Raw genomic sequence first — 17768 nt, 5'->3', positions numbered from 1 at the left:
ACATACACTTTGATCACAGCCTCTCACCGGCCTACTCTGGACAAACTCCTAACCTACATCGATCACATACCACTCATAGAGGACCGTGCTGCCCTGATTAGTCGCACACTCCACGAGGCTGCCCTCACTTCATGTAGTAGATTACATCATGGGATCCCCTACCTTCACTTCATGTAGTAGATTACATCATGGGATTCCCTACCTTGATCTGGGCAAGATGCATGATCTCATCATCTACAACGGGCTCGACCTATGGCCGTCCTCAGGTGGTTTTACTTGCTTCCCACACGGGGGGGGCACTAGTGTAGTAGATTACATCATGGGATCCCCTACCTTCACTTCATGTATCACCGACTTCACCGTAGCACCACTCCCTCCAGGAGCTGATCACATATACCTATTCTTCACTATCGCCACCCCACGCTTAGCCACACCACACACACCACATAGGAACCACGACATACACTTTGATCACAGCCTCTCACCAGCCTACTCTGGACGCCTAAACAGACTCCTAACCTACATCCATCACATACCACTCATAGAGGACCGTGCTGCCCTGATTAGTCGCACACTCCACGAGGCTGCCCTCCAAATCTTTCCCCACACCACACAGTCCTTAGACCACCATCTCTTGATTCTATACCCTGCAACAATTGGTACAATGCAAAGTGCAAGGCTTATCGCCGACAGCTCCGATTTGAAACCAGATGTCACCTCCCGAACACACCAGCAAGTACCGACGTCTCGTACGTCGGAAGAAGCAGGCATTTCTTTGTCGAAATGAGGAGGAGCAACTGCACATCTTCGACAGCAGCAACTCCAAGGATTTTTTGCGGAGATTCCTTGAGCGTAGGTCCCCATCACCCCTCACCGACACGGGAGTCTAGCACACATATGCACACCATCTTTACGATGTCCCACACCAGCCCACTCCAGATCTCATACACACACCTCGCCCCACCACTTGCACGTTGTTCACCAGAGGGGGAGTCAAGGACGCGACATTGAAACTGCACAATGGCCGAGCGAAGGATCACGAGGGGCTATGCACTAAGTTTATCGCATATGGGATCGACACGTTAGCCCCGATCCCAGCAAAGCTATTCAATGACGATGTTTGCCTTGGTTTCCCCCGCACCTGGACACTCAATACCATCACCCCCATCCACAAGGCAGGGGATCCCATGGACCCGAGTAACTAGAGGACTATCATGATTGGACATGTGATGTCCAAGATCTATGCAGCTGTATTGGATGCATCAGTCAGCCTATTCGCAGTCACTCTAAGGGACCTCCCGTCATTGTTTAGACCCAGGATACATCCCATGGGAGTCACGGTGGCTCTAATCTTGTGTCGAGCCTCGTCCAAGAGACCGAGACGCATGGCACACCTTGACGGGCGCCAGTGTCCCATCACTGGCTATGCACCAGCCAGGGCGACATGACATACGGAGGATTCCGCTCCGCTCCAGTCCTTTTCTTTTCTTTTCATTGTTACATCCAGATGTATTTGATTATGTATGATCAGACTTAGGGTTCAGCACGGGTGATGATGCTCGTTTCAGTAGCTCCACCCTTACTGTGATTTGTATCAGGTTTTCTTTCAGTCTCATAGACCCATTGGTCTTCCAAAGACTCTAATAAAATTTCTTTCTTTCTTTCTTTCTTTCTTTCTTTCTCCTAGCTGCCATTTCCTCCTGCTACCTCTTGCTTGCTGGGTCTGCTTCTCGTGGAGGTGTTCTAGACTGGATTGGAGTTCCTTGGAGCTAATCTAGAGCTGGATTGAAGTCGTTTGAAGCTGGTTTGAGTTCTCTTGTTAGTATCCTTTTCACGTTGATTGTATTTGGTCATTTTGGAAGTCCCCTCTTGGCCATTCAAGTTGTGAATTGAGACCCAGTCACAGAGGGTGTAACCAGATAGAGTGGTTTAAAACCCAAGAATTTCGGATTGGATGGAAAGAGCATACACTCTCTTTTTTGGACAAGGACACCCAATTTTGTATTCAATGTGATAATATTTCCTCTCCTCACGGACCTATTGTATTTGCGATGCAACTTCGGAATATAATAAACACTTCTCATTATGATGTGTATCAATGTGTTTTGATTCCGGTTTCTTCATTTGTTGTCTTTGTTAATAACAAAAATGATTTAAGCGTGTTTGAACACCGTGAATTGAGAATGTTGTTGGATGATCTCATGGATGTATTCCCTGCTCAACTACCAGAAGGTTTACCTCCAGAACGGGCAGTAGATCATCGCATAGATTTAGTACCTGGGGCTCAACCTATTAGTATTCCACCTTATAGGATGAGCCAGCTTGAGGAGGATGAGTTAACTTCACAGCTACAAGATTATCTGAATATGGGCTATATTCGCCTAAGTAAATCACCATGGGGTGCACCTGTTCTCTTAAGAAAGAAGAAAGATGGTTCGTGGAGAATGTGTGTAGATTATAAACGACTGAATAAAGTGACAATTAAGAATCAATACCCTCTTCCTCGTTTCGATGATTTGATAGACCGTTTGGCTAGAGTGAAGTACTTCACTAAGATTGATTTGCGTACAGGTTATCACCAAATCCGTATCTATGCTAAACACATAGATAGAACCCCATTGCGAACTAGGTATGGCCACTACAAGTTTCTCGTATTACCTTTTGGTCTCACCAATGCTCCTGCTACCTTCTAGCAAATGATGAACAATTTGTTCCGAGATTTGGACAAATTCCTTGTCGTGTTAAAAGATGACATCTTGGTATATAGCAGAATGCTAGAGGATCACATTGGACACTTCCGGTTGTCTTAGTTATTCTAAGACAGCATAAGCTCTATGTCAAGATGAGTAAATGTGACTTCTTTATGAAGGAGATTAGTTACTTAGGACACGAGATTTCTTCTGAAGGTATTAGCATTGATCTCGATCGTATCCAGAAGGTTTTGGAATGGCCATCCTCAGATAGTGAAACAACTTCGTTCTTTCCTAGAATTCACAGTTTTTCTACAGAAGTTTGTGCGTGATTATTCGAACATCACGGCACCCTTGACCAACATATTGAAAGGTCGTGGACGCAAGTCTACCCAGCCGATCTCTTGGAATGATGCATTGAACAAGGCTTTTGAAACCTTGAAGCTAACTATCAAGGAAGCTCTTGTTCTTGCATTACCTAATTCTACCCGGTCTTATGTTTTAGAGGCCGATGCGAGTGATTTTGTGATTGGGGCAGCTTTATTTCAAAAGGGCAGATTCTGTAGCTTTCGGGAGAAAAAAGCTAGACAACATCCAATATCGTTGGCCCACACTAGTTATGGTTGGGTTAAGGAAATTCAAAATGATGCTACAAGGACATTCTTGCAAGACATGCAAGAAATGTTGCAGTTTGCCAAGGAGTCTATTAGAAGTGTCCAAGATCGGGACAGATTCTATGCTAATAGACATCGTTCACCTAGAGAGTACTCTAAAGGGACGATGGTATATTTACTTATTCCCAAGGAATCCAAGAGCCTAAGTACTGGTTTGGTTCCAAAATTATCCCCCAGATACTATGGTCCTTTCAAGATTATAAAAAGAATTGGACCAGCTGCATATAAACTAGAATTGTCTCCTTATGTTAAAGTACATCCAGTGTTTCATGTCAGTAGACTAAAAAAGTAACTGAGTGCGGATGATCAACTTGTTTCTCCTCAAGAAATAGTAGAAGTTACAGATTTGACTTTTAATCCACACAAACCTGAGAGTATTCTTGAATTTCGTGAAAAACAGATTCGTAATCGAACTATCACGGAATACAAGAGGAGGATGCAACATGGGAAACATTACCGAACCTCCAGAGGACATTCCTGGGTTTTTTAGCAAACTCATGAGTGAGTGCTTAGAGGAGGGGAAGTATGTCATATGCACGGATTGGTATTTGTAATGTACTGGGGTACACAAGACTAGCTCAGGTAGCCTGGGGAGGCTTAGGGCTAGGCAGGCTTAATTCTCAGGTTGAGTGGCAAGGGTATGAACCAATTAGAGGTCTTCGCTATTTTTGGCGCATTGGACCCGAGTCTATATATAAGGGGCCCAGAGGTTCAATTCTCACGGAGCCGATGGGAGCAAGTCTCATTCCCAGGTGCTAGGTTTGATCCTGGATTGAGTCGCGAACGCGCGCTTGCATCTTAGCGTAGCCCAAGGCCCAGCAACAGACCCCAAGCCTCTAGGTGCCACCTAATGATATGGGACACCAGGCTGGATAGGATCTGGTTGGGAGTTCGTGCCACTAGCTCAACTCGTGGCTCGGAGGGGACATCTCCTGATTGGGGATCACATCCTGTAGATGTCACGGTTGGGTGGTGAGCAGCCTACTCAATTTCCTCACATTTGGTGTGTTCTTGTGTTTGCTTGCAGATCAAAGGTTTCAGGGGTGTTGGGGTCATGTCACCCACCTAGGCTAATCTATAGGCAACAAGGTGGAGAGGATCATTTTGGACAAAAAGTCTACAGACACCTGCGGTGGAGCCCCGCACGCACGCTCGAGTCTAGAGATAGCCAACAGATAGGAGGAGTACCTTGTGGTAAGAACAGAGGACCACACCATTGGTTGGATCTATCTCTTTTGTATTGTGTCCATAGCTGTGGATGGAAATATATTATTTTTGTGGTTTCTCTATCTGGCTGGTTCATTGTCTATTGATGACTCTGCACATCTATTTTATGCACATAAGTTTTAAGAAGTTTGTGATTCCACACCCCACACCACACTCTGTGAGCTCCTGGGCTATTCTATCAGTCTTCCGCTGTGTGTACCCTCTGTTGGTCGATTTCTAACATGGTATCAGAGCCCAAGTAGGAGGCTCATAGGTGTGGGAGCCTGAAGGGAGGGACCCTGCTGACCCTAATTGAGAAGCTCTTGGGAATCGACTTCCACGACTGGAGGACACTGCCCTGGCGAGAAGGAGGGTGACTCAGGTTCAATCAGGTGTGTAAGGAGTTCTAGTCTAGTGAAGGTTGAGTTTGATCAACTTTGCAGTGTGGTTTAGCAACAGAGATGTCAACCTCTTCAGCCTCTCCAGCCCCTGCTCTCCCTTCCTCCTCCCCCAGATTTCTTTCTTTCACTATCCCTGACTTTGGAGAGTCTGGGAAACTGGACGGGACAAACTACCTCATCTGGAAGGTGAAGATCTGGCGTCATTTAGTGGCTTGGAAGCTATGGAAATTGACAATGGAAGTGGAAGCGAAGCCGGAGGACATGGTGTACAGACAGAGGAATATACTCGTGGCAGTAGACGGAGATGAGCTCGATGAAGCTTGGGAAGACAGAGATGCCCATGCCCTGGCATTGATCATAGGGACTACGGCGGGACTCTGTGCTTCCTCACATCCAAATGGCCGAGACGTCAGTAGAGACATGGGTCACTCTGAAGGATCTGTACGAGACAGACAACACATCCCGGATCTTGGTTCTTCAGCATCAGCTCTACAACCTTGATATGGAAGAGGGAGATTCGGTACCACCACTTGACGAAGGTCAAGGTGGTGAGGGATCAACTGGCATCAATTGGTTAGAAGGTGGACTCGTGCCATTTGGCCTTGATGGTACTGAGGAGGCTACCTCGGAGTTTCAAAATCTTTGTTACGACTGTGACAGCAAGACAAAGGACCAAACCTCTAACTTTTGAGGAATTGGGTCCATTACTGCTACATGAGGAAGCTAGGGAGAAACTTTACAACAACGACAAAGACAACAAGGCGTTGTTCGCGAAGGATTACGCTGGCAAAGGAAAGGGCAAGCCTAACGCTGGCAAGTCCAAGAAAGACGACTCTGATGACGAGGACACTTCCAAGAGGAAGCAAAAGAAGAAGTGCTTCTATTGTAACACACTAGGACATTTTGCGAAGGACTGCAGAAAGAAGACTGTGACAGCAAGACAAAGAACCAAACCTCTAACTTTTGAGGAATTGGGTCCATTACTGCTACAGGAGGAAGCTAGGGAGAAACTTTACAACAACGACAAAGACGACAAGGCGTTGCTGGCGAAGGAGGAAGCAAAAGAAGAAGTGCTTCTATTGTGGTACACCAGGACATTTTGCGAAGGACTGCAAAAAGAAGAAGGCAGATCAGAAAAACAAAAGGAAGGAGTCCGACTCAGATTCACAGGGTGATACAAAGGCCAAAGCAAATGTGGTAATCGAAGAGTTGTTCCTGGTGACATCTCCATGTATTACTGAGATCATATATGTTGACCTAGAAACCACAGTGAGAATGTCTGACATTGAGATGTGGGTCGACGAGGAGTCACACACCTTTGTGAAGGTGACGGACAGCATGGAGTGCTTGGTATCTTCCACGTGCGTGGCTTTTGACACTGACACAAGGGTGGATTCCATGGAGTGCCCTGGGGTCTCATGTTTAGATGGATGCTGTACTTCAGAAGGGGACAGTACAGTATTATACAGGCTATTGGTGTGTGCCTCGATGAGGTGCATGGTTTAATTTCAGAGCAAGCACACAAGCAGTACGATGATTTGGCATGTACTTGATGTTCTTCATTTGAGCCTTTATAGCATGCTGCGGAGAGACTCTGCTCTTCATTTGTCTCAGGTAATGCAAGATTAGAAGGAATTGGCCTTCTTCGAAGGCAGAAGGGGAAGTGTGGGTGTACTTAAGCCAGAAGAGTACCTGCTTCAGAACTCACTGAGAGTTTGTGGTCCAGGTTATCTGGAAATATTCATTTGTTGCAGACCTTGCCAAAAGGATGACGGGTTGAAACAAACCCTCAGAGCATGGTGCCTGGAAGACTCCAGGTTGTTAACTCATTATGAGGGGGACAACTGGAGGATCATGATGGCTGGATTGCTCATGGAAGGATGGAGGGGCTTTCGAGCCTGGATCTACACGGATCTGCCACGAAGGGACTTGCAACAGTACAGAGCTTTGGATTGTACAGAACAGTGGTGTGGGATCAAAGGGCTGGAAGAGCCTTGAACAGAGGCAGAGATGCTGCAGCAGATGAGCAGGCTGGAGGCGCCTGCATGGCAGGCTATCTGGCAGAGAACATGAGCAGGCTCGGGGCTTGCATCAGGCGCAAAGGCAGCAGCCCAAAAGGGCCTGCCAAAGGCCCTTTTATAGGGCTGGTTGGACCAGCCAACCAAGTCGGCCAGCATGCTGACTGGTCGGCCAGAATAGGCATGGCTAATCGGTTCTATTGCAGCCCCTTGGAAGCCTATAAAAGGAGGGCCTCCAGGCCCTCATTTACCATTCTCTGGAGCGCAGTCACACAAGCAGCAGGAGCAGTCTTCTGCCCATCTTGGAGCCTATACTTTGGAGGACCAAGAGACCTAGAGAAGCTGCAGACGGAGCTTGAAAGGTTGCCCACCTAGGCTGATCTATAGGCAGCAAGGTGGAGAGGATCATTCTGGACAGAAAGTCTACAGACGCTCGAGGTGGAGCACGCAGACTCGAGTCTAGAGATAGCCATCAGATAGGAGGAGCACCTTGTGGTAAGATCAGAGGACCACACCATTCGTGGGACTCTGATCTATTTCTTTTGTATTGTGTCCATACTTTGGATGGAAATATATTATTTTGGTGGTTTCTCTATCTGGCTGGTTCATTGTCTATTGATGAGTCTGCACATAAGTTTAAGAAGTTTGTGATTCCACACCCCACACCACACCGTGTGAGCTCCTGGGCTATTCTATCAGTCTTCCACTGTTCATACCCTCTGTTGGTCGATTTCTAACAGGTCGGGCTGTCCTCTTGGTATTTCAAGGCAACTCTGGTCTGCTTGAGTTGGATCAACACCCTTGTGGGCTCACCTTTTCTTCCTCGCCACCCCCCATACCCATCGCTTTCCCTTTCTCTTATACATTCCCTGAGGCCAGTTTCAGCCCTCTATCCTCTTTCCTTTTACTTCGCCTTCGCATCTCCTTGCTCTTTCTCTTCAACCTTCACACTTTCCCCTCATTTCCTCCTTTTGCTAGCAAGTTGCCAAGTTCTATTTGACTGACCATTTGATTTGGCTACAGCAGCTCACATGGCAGTATCCTCAACTCATATGACATTCAGATTCCCCTTTCACATAAGAAGAAATAGTAGGTTCAGCGGGCCAATCAAGGAATACAACATAGGGAAATCGTGGGATCGTTGTCAGCCTCGTAAAGCCAAGTTTGAAAGAAGGTCCAAGCAAAAATTTTCTAGATGAGGACTCACCACTACAGGAGGGGGTTTTCCTTTCTTGACACACGTGGTCGAAAACCACTCAGACCTTGATATGGCAAAGTCATGTTTATCTGGGCCTCACATGGTCTTCTTTATCCGTTTTCTCATTGGACAACAAGGACTCCAAACAAATGCATCCAGATTTTTAATAGCATTACACTTCCCAAGTCTCCGTACGGAATACACATGGTTGATTTGGAGCTCACACCTTATCATAGGGTACCGTTGGATGAATTCCAAGCCTTTTGAACGCATCTAATCATAAGCTGCTTCCATCGGGCACCTTTTTTTAAAAACTCTAAAAACTTACTTGACGCCGCTGCTGCGACTCTTTCTGGTGTTCTACCTTGCCTTCTCTTAGCCCTCTCTTAGTGCCCATGCCCTTTTAGCCATCTCTAAACCCCTTGCCCTCTTTCAGCACTCACTCAGCCCTCTCTCACCCCTTGTCCTCTCTCAGCCTTCTCTCAATCCCTCAGCCCTCTCTCAGTGCCCTCACTCAATGCCCTTTCAACCCCCTGTTACACAAGATTCTCTTGTGGTTTCTTTGCTCTCGATGAACATTTCTATATGTACATGTTTTAGCTCATCTGTGTATGCCCTATGCTTCATGTCAACCTATGTGGCTGCCACATGCCTTGCCAACTGCCACATCACCATGTATGACTGCCACATCAGCAGATCGGCCTGTGGAAAGCCAGATGGAATGCCACACCATCACCCGAAAATGTGTTGGATTGAATAGATGTCACATCCAAGAGGAGACTGTCAATAGTGGAAGGTGTTGGAAAGGTCACCTCCCCATCTGTAAGCCCCAAAATGAGGGGAGGGAGACCTAGGGAAAGATCTGCCCAGAGAAGAGATAGAGAGAGGGGGCTGCCACATGGGCAGCACCTCACGGCAAACCAGAGCTTCGGAGGCTACATCAAAGGAGCTGATGTACAGGACAGATAACGCGGCATCAAAGCCTTGGGTCTGGACTCGCAGGAGGCAACTAAAGAGCAGCAAAGAAGCGCAGGTATGGAGCAGGGAGAACAGCAGCAAAGGTGGCCAGGGGCTGGTTGGGCTGGTTGGAGCCAGCCAACCAAGCCCAGGATGGAGCAGACCAAGACGCTGGGACTCTGCAAGGAATGAAGGGCCAAGGGCCCAGCGATAAATAGGCCCACAGGTCGGTAGCGAGGCAGGGCACAAGTCGGCCAAGCAGGTCAGCCTGCATAGGCTGAGGGCTAGGCCCCTGCAAAGGTGGCCAGAAGAAGGGCGGGTTAGGCTGGTTGGAGCCAACCAACCAGGCCCACGATGGAGCAGACCAAGAGGCTAGGACTCTACAAGGAATGAAGGGCCAAGGGCCCAGCTATAAATAGCCCCATAGGTCGGTGGGGAGGCAAGCCACAAGTCGGCCAAGCAGGTCGGCTTGCATAGGGGCTAGGCCCTTGCGAGAAAATAAGGCACAAGCCCTAGTTTTGAAGGCCCCATGGGGTTCGTTTTGGGACATACCAGTCGGCCATTAAGGAGCTGCCAGTCGGTTATTTCAGAGGTGCACAGGGCCGGAGTATTGCCTCGTATTCAAGAGGGGGGAGTTCCTCCGCCTCCTTGTCACGGACAAGCCCAGATGTCTAGAAGTCGCTTGGTGACACTACATGTTTCACCTGAGGTACTGAGCTGACCCTATATCTGCCATGGGACTTCTATGACCAGAGTACAATTTGCATTGATGTATAATTTGGTATCCATGGCTCTACTGATCGTATGTGCAATGTTGATTTTTAAATGCATGTGAACATTTGTAAATCTGACCAATTCTTGTGTTCATGTATTTCAGCGGTTGGCAATCGAGGTTGATTGCCTTGTATCAAGAGGGGGGTATGTCACGAGGACGTGAATTCTAACGTAATTGAATTTACGCATGAATACTTTGGACCTTGGTGGCACAGGAATTTTGGGAGTCTTGGTACGTGTATCAAGATCGGGAATTGATTCCTAGTGATCCTAGGCAAATTGTGCACTTGGTGGTGTATTAATGGTGCCTTGGGGTAGTTTTTTGATGATCCAAAAGAGTGGTAAAAATCCATTTGCTATTTTTAGTTTCCACCGAGAAGAAGGGGGTGAAAAAGATAGAGGGGAGGGGGAGGGAAGAAGGGAGGGGATAGAGAAGGAGAAGATACAGGTGCAAACTGGGGCCAAGCGCCCAAGAGTGACTTTGCCCAATTTGGTGCATGCAGGAGGCTGTTAGAGAGAATTGTGATTTGTTTTCTACTATTTTCGGGCATCTGGCCTGGGCGCGTTGATTCTGAGGGTTTGCAGGCAATTCTAGAGCAGGGTTTGCATAGGCGATTTCATCTAGAGCCGGATTCTGGCTGTTCCATATAGGGCTGAATCCTACTAATTATGGTGCCAGGGAAGGGAGACGATTTCACCAGGAGGAGATTTCTCCTGTTCCGGGGCCAAGAAACAGGGCGAATTTCATCTGGAAGCATTTGTTGCTGATTTCTTGGTATGGTAGCAGGGCGACTTGGCTCTGGGCTGTGCAAGTGCTCCTAGAGTGTGCCAGGTCAGGGGCGATTGTTATGTAGCAGTTCTAGGCTGTTCCAGAGCTCCTACAGGCTGGACGAGTTGCTTTCTGGGCCTTCCCGCTGTGTTTTCGCTGGCTGGTCTGTCTTTTGCTTATTTATAACAGAGACCAGGCTGTGGATGCCGTGGTTGTTCTGTTTCTGGGCTGTTGAAGGCTGGATGTTGAGATTTTGGGCTGATTCCAGGCTGAGGCTGCTTTCCAGGTGATTGTGCCGTGAGATTACTAATAGTCAGCGAGTGCGCCTTGCTGCGCATTGCAATCCACTGGTTGTTAGTCGAGGGGCACCGTAACAGCCAAGGGCTGAGTGCTGCACACATTGGATGGACCCACATATTCCAATGCATCTGCCCGCATTTGCATCAAAACATTCGCTCTTTTTGCTATAGTCCACACTCTATGGAGTATATGTAGAGGGTAGATCCTCTACAATATGCCAAAATACCCTCAAGTTCGCATATCACTCCAACCATCTGCAACCAAAGTCACACCATACTTTTGCCATTTCTCCTTCACAAGTTGAATGGCTTCACTAACTACCTTCACCTCATCTTTTAGAAGCTTCCCCTCAATGCACAACATTGGATGCACCCACATATTGCAATGCATCTGCCCGCATTTGCATCAAAACATTGGCTCTTTTTGCCATACTCCACACTTTATGGAGTATATGTAGAGGGTAGATCCTCTACAATATGCCAAAATGCCCTCAAGTTCGCACATCACTCCAACCATCTGCAACCAAAGTCACACCATTTCTCCTTCACAAGTTGAATGGCTTCACTAACTGCCTTCACGTACCAAAAGTGGGAGGAGGGAGTATATGTGGGCCAAATGTTGTGATTTCAAATACTATCTCCTTGAAATAAGCAAAACATGCAACATTAAAACTAATCTTTAAAAAAGCGGGCCATTGGCTGCATCTACCTGTGCCTTCCTTTGCGGGTGCCAACTATGTATTTGCCTTCGTGCAGGTGGGAGAGGTGAGTAAGATGCACCAGAACCTGTAGCTCCAAGAACATGTGCCATCCTAGAAGAAGAAACTGTAGTAGTAGCAAAGGGAAGAGAAGTCCGTTTTGCAGTAGCTAATGAGAACCTCAAGTAGAGCGTTCCTCCACTAATAGATGCAATAGCTCTTGCCCTCTTCAAGGGAGGAAATGCCTCTTACCTCTCGTTGCATCCTTTCTTTCTCATCCTGAGGGATTATGCTGCATATTGTAATCCCCTCTCCTTAATGCCAAGAAGATGGGCCTTCACCCTATTAGGGGCCCCACCGCTTTTCAATCCACACCACCTACACATAAACTTGCGAGCCCCTCCTTTCTTGGAGTCGTACGTGCCTTGCAAATTGACTTGACTCACCAATAATCTGATTGGGTAAACTCCCTCTTGGGCTCAAACTCGAGGATCCCAATTCCTAAAACCATGGCCACAATGCATACGTAGAAAGAGAGGGCTGAAACTTGAAAGAGAGGACTGAGAGAGGGCCGAAACTTGAAAGAGCTGGCTGTAAGAGGGATTAAGGAGTGGGGGGGAGGACTGAAAGACAGAGCTGAAGGGGTGGAGGCTTAACTTTGAAGGAGGGCGGAAGGAGAGATTCAAGGGGTAGAGACTGATGGAGGGTTGTAGGAGTGGAAGAAGCTCAAGGAGGGCTGAAGAACCTCTAAGCAGTGCAAGGATTGGAGGCTGACGGAGTCGAGGGAGTGCAAGGAAGGCTGAGACAAGCTCCAATGTCCTCCAACATCTAAAAACGGCGAAACAAAAGAGGCGGCGGCAAATGCGATTTGGAGAAATAGGGCCAATCTGCAATGGCCCCAGGACTGAAAGGTTTCACGTCCCTTCAGATATGTCTCAACGCCATTTATGAAGGGGGCGAAATTTCTGTTTCTGTCTAGAAACATTTTTGCTGAAATGTTTTGGGGCGAAATAGCCCCTGAACGCGTTTCAGCGTAACTATGTTTCAAAGGCTCTCCTCACAGGGAAGGGCTCCCCTCTAATGAGGAGCCTTCACACAGTTTGGCAACATTTCTCTGCAGGAATCAGTCCGATGTGTTTGTAGGAGTTTGAGATGCAATCACTCATATGGTTCGGGATCAAGAAGGACTCAAGCTGAGGCAGTGGAAACACATCGGATGGGCCCAGTGGGATAGTGGCCCAGCTGAAAGAGCACTAGCCTGATGTGGCGCGGAAGAGGCCATCGACAAGACTCAGCCTCGCCCTTGCCTGTAGGCAAGACTCAGCCGCTTTTCTCCAAGGAAAGACTAAGGATCTTGTGCTGCTGAAAAAGGAAGGATGGACGTGCAAAAAGACGGGAAAGGAAAAGGGAAAAGGGCAAGGAAAAGACCCCACAAAAAAGGCCAACCCATAGCTCAAACTAGGGGTAGGGGGTGATACAAACACCACTAAAGGAGGCATCCGGCAATCTGAAGTCAAAAAATCCTGCCCAGCAAAGAGCTCTAAGAGCTGGAAGGTGCACAAGAGGTGGCTAAGGAGCTACCCTAGGTACACCCACCGCCAAAAGACCTTAAAAGGAGCAGACACGAGCACCCATGTTGCAATGCCGCCCTTTACCAACTAGTTCATCCAAGAAAACCAGGCCCCAAGTGGCCCGGGACTGGCATGAATTGCTTGGGAGCCTGAAAGCCAGGTGGAACAGTACGGCGCAGTTGGGACTAGGGCCAAGGCAGGTCGTGACCAAGGAGAAGCTCCACTCGGACACTACAACCCCCACAAACTTCCACAAGTCCACACGAGCTGCATAGCGGGTTGGAGCGGGGCTGGAAAGGCAGGGTCTGAAGGGAGGAAGGCAAGAAGAAAGGGAGAGGGGGTATCGATGCAAACTATACAAAGTGGGGCCTAGAGGCCTTCTTCAGCCTGAGACAATGGGGAACCTAGGGGTTGACGAGGCTCTAGACTCGCTTGAGTAGCAAAGGGATCCTTGGGCAAGTACTGGATCATTGACGCAGTTGCCACTGTTCATACAAACTGCTGGAGACAAAGGATCTGAATGAGTACCCTCCAGATTGTTGCCAGCACACAGAGGATGCAGCGAGACTTCACTGGGGGGATGGCTGCATGGCTAACGGACTCCATTGATCCACAGGATCCAGGGCCATTAGGATGCGACACCTCCTTCCCACCTGCGCACTGTACCTTCGCCAAAGGATAGTGTTTGGGAGACAGTGTCCAGCATCACTGCCTAGAACATCTAGGTTGCCCGCTGCAGTCTTGTGATAGAAGAGGCCATCAGGGTCCCATTACAGCCACCCTTGTAGCCATCTGGCAGGATAACATTTACACCATGAGCACCATTTGGGAGCACAAGACTTCAAGATCGAGGGCGATCACCGAAAAGTGGGAGCATTTCTGTAAGGCTTGGCCTGCAAGCATCTTTTATGTTTTTACAAAGCGAGGTATTCGCTTGTATGGTTAGTTTCCCGAGCAATAACAGAAAGTTCTGTTCTGTGGAAAAAAAAACATTCTCCAGATATGAAATCAATTGCCACATCTTTGACCCTTGATTTTGAAAATGAACAGCAGACCAATTTTCTGTCAGTCAAAATATCTCTCAATATATACATATATATTTCTACCTGGTAACAAAGAGAGAAACAGTGAATCCCTTAATCGATATCTACAAGCTGACACTGCCAAAAATGTCACAAAGTATTCACAGCTTTGGACCTTGATTTTGAAAATGAACAGCGGAGTCATTACTAGACCAATTCTCACCAGTCAGATGTCAGATATCTAAGTCTTACGGATGTGACATGAGCACAGAAGTCAATTGCCACTAAGCGATCTCAGTATTGTTTTTGAAACATCTAATCCCCAAGGTCAGACGAAAAACAGATTATAAAGCTTAACGCAATGCTATTTAAAGTAAATTCCTATTCTGCATCCTAGGACTCTCAAGCCCTAAAATCATCTTTAAATTATAATCCCTGCCTTGCGCACACAGCAGTCCATTGTGAGTAATGGATGGAAGAGAATCCTTGCCCACACTGCAAGCAAGACAACCCCCAAAGTTAAATCATTTCTACTCATGTGTCTCATTTCATGAGCTTCATCCATGATTAACCTCACATTTTGAAAAATCTCCACACCCTTAATAAATGCTAATATCAATCGATAAGTCCCAAAAGGATTGCTGCAACAGAGTTCCTAAAACAACGTTTATCACCAGGGCAACAGTTGTAAAATCATACTCCTTTCTCTCTTGTAGGATCTGCCCATAAGAGAAAGGAACCATAAAATATTTATCCCTAGAGATACTTTCTCTATTACTTGAAGCCATAGAGTTGATGTGCACCCCTTTCTTGGTCTGTAAGAAGAAAAATGTAGGAATGTCAAAACTGCTCTGTTTGAAGCTTGCACTGTTGAATCAGGCTGGGGAAAGCTAAGCAGCTCATACAGCTACTTATCGCAAGCCAAATCATGGCCTAACGTTACATTGGATAGAAACAAAAAAGTTATTCCATATTAACAAAGTTTGATGCAGAAAATGTGATATGCAGGAAAAACGAGTCTGCACTCCTGTACCTGTCAGAGAGTTGGTGGAGAACATATAGAGTAAGCTGTCATATAAAAAGAATATTTGAAGCTTTGAAGAAAAACAACATGACAGAGAAGTATTGCAAAAAGAATAAGAGGGCAATTCTAAAAAGGAAATTTGCATACTTCTTGACACCACAAAACGTGTCATGATAGAACCAAAATATCCAAATTATAGTCAAAAATGTGTACTTGATGAGTGAACTGTCGACCAGGACTCCCAAATATGCGTGCCAGGCCAAAATCTGCAAGCTTCAGCTGGCCATCTGTAGCAATAAGGAGGTTGTTGGGCTTCAAATCCCTGCCATGGAAGTTAACCTATGAGAATGGGGCAGTACAGCTACTATCCACAGAATTGCATATTGCAATAAAGACAAACTGTTCTTTTTTTAATACTTTTCTGAGAAATTAGAAAAACATTTGAGAATGACAGGACTTTATTGACAAACTTTGTAGCCACTTCTCAACTCACCTATGCAACACCCATTTCTTATGGCAGTGGGCAAGTCCTTTTAATGTCATCTGCATGTATGACTTGATATCGGCAGCAGATAGAACAATGTTGCGGTCCCGGATAACTGCTTCCAAATCGCTCTCCATGAACTCAAAGACAAGATGCAAATTGCGCTTGTGAGGGTAAACATCTATCATCTCAATGATATTGGGATCCTTGAGCTCCCTAAGAAGCTTTATCTCCCTTAATGCAGTGACATGCACACCTTCCTTATACTTTCCAAGACGAATCTTTTTCACAGCAACTGTCCGGTTTGTCTACAATACCAAGTCACGTTACACATGAACGACATCCCCCCCCCCCCCCCCCCTCTCTCTCTCTCTCTCTCTCTCTCTCTCTCTCTCACAGGCACAGATACTTCATTTCATTGATTGAATACTCAACGGTTGGTTTACACGCGCGTGCACACACAAACTTTTTTTTTGGGGTAAAAGAAACTTTGCATTAAGAAGAAATTACATACATAGCTGTCCCCGACCGGGACAGCTACTACTTAAAACTAAAAACAGTAAATTAAAAACTTCCGAAGAAGGTCTCCAAGGGAATAAGCAATCACTGAAAAGTGCTCATACAATCAAAAGGTACGAGCCCGATACAATGACCAAAGAGCCCAATATCGACACCAGGAGAAGATTGATCATACTCCAGGATCGGAGCATGTCTTCCAAACAACCAAAACTGCTTCCCAAAGTGGAGGGAAAATCAGCTCAAAGCCCTGTCATCAACCTGAAAAAGAGATCCCGGGCGAGAGGACAGGTCCAAAGGACACACGCAATAGAACCAAGTAAGTAGCCCATCGTCGAAATGCGTATAATGGAAAAGCATGGTTCAAATGCGTTAGTCTCCAGAACTAGAAACCAAGCCTTTCTTGCTTGGTGCACTTTTCAAACCAGGATTATTTTAATGCTTTAGCCTAGAGAAGCCTTTGTTGCTTGATGCACTTTTCTGTTAGAATTCGCGGTTAATGCCCCACATGTTTTGCTCCCCCCATTTATGAGGAGAAGGGCAAGGGGCTTAGGCGGTTAGAAGGAGGAGTGATTGAGAGGGGGTCGCCGACCGCCGGTCAAAGTCAATGGTCGGTGGCCAAGGTCAAGGTCAATGGCCGGTGGTCAAGGTCAATGGCCGGTGGCCAAGGTCAATGGCCAGTGGTCAAGGTCAATGGCCCGTGGCCAAGGTCAATGGTTGGTGGTCAATCCACCACCCCTTTGTGGCCTCTCCCCTCTATTACATAAAGCCCCCTTCCCCCTCACTATCATATAGCACTCAAGCCTTCAGCCTCTCAGCACTGAAGCTGATCCACCAGCGCACACTTAGTAGGGAGAAGGTGACTTATCTAGCCCACCATTGGTGGAAGAAGATTGCAGCAACTGCTCCTTTGTAGCTGCTCCTCTTGCAGCCTTTTGCCCTTCATTCTAGAAGGAAGAACTTGTTCAGTTTTGCCATCTCCTTTGTTACTTTGTTGCTGCACTTTTGTTGAGTTGTTTCCCAGCAAGTATTCATCTCTTTTGCTTCCACTGTACCGTGATTTCTAACATGGTATCAGAGCCAAGTTCTAGGACTCACTTAGAAGCTTGAAGGAAGGGACTTCCACGCGAGAATCTTCACCGAAGACAGTCCTGGTTCAAGTATTACTTGCTGCCCTTGCTGTCCGAACAGTAAAGAAGAAGATTTCTGTTTCCAAACATGTCGACAAAAGCCTCATCCACAGCAGCCCCCTCTCCCTCTTCTTCTCATCTTCCTACTTCCTTCATCCCCAACTTCGGAGAAAGCGGGAAGCTCGATGGTACCAACTACCCAATATGGAAGGTGAAGATCCGGAGTCACCTCGTGGCCCGGAAACTATGGAGGCTCGTCACGGGAGGTGATCCAAGGCTGCTAGACACCTTGGACAGCAAAGGAAACATAGTTATCCCGGTGGATCCCGATGATCTG

At 47.0% G+C, this 17768-nt stretch overlaps 1 protein-coding gene across 3 annotated transcripts in view; it reads right to left on the bottom strand.

Annotated features, from left to right (window-relative positions):
- LOC147896372 (cyclin-dependent kinase D-1-like) overlaps positions 1–17768 on the bottom strand; it is a 113226-nt gene that overhangs the window by 75590 nt on the left and 19868 nt on the right. For all 3 annotated transcript variants that reach the window (XM_087382457.1, XM_087382456.1, XM_087382455.1), the window contains exons 2-3: positions 15795–16093; positions 15515–15623 (exon numbers count right to left, since the gene is read on the bottom strand). In XM_087382457.1, the coding sequence (XP_087238583.1) occupies positions 15515–15623; positions 15795–16093 (408 nt within the window). The remainder of the gene's footprint in view (positions 1–15514; positions 15624–15794; positions 16094–17768) is intronic.

The sequence above is a fragment of the Dipteris shenzhenensis genome, chromosome 12 (assembly GCF_047967505.1).
Source record: "Dipteris shenzhenensis isolate YYH24624 ecotype China chromosome 12, Dip_SZ_1.0, whole genome shotgun sequence".
Lineage (NCBI taxonomy): Eukaryota > Viridiplantae > Streptophyta > Polypodiopsida > Gleicheniales > Dipteridaceae > Dipteris > Dipteris shenzhenensis.
The sequence above is the reverse complement of the archived record's forward strand: the minus strand, read 5'-3'. Positions and strand labels throughout refer to the sequence as shown.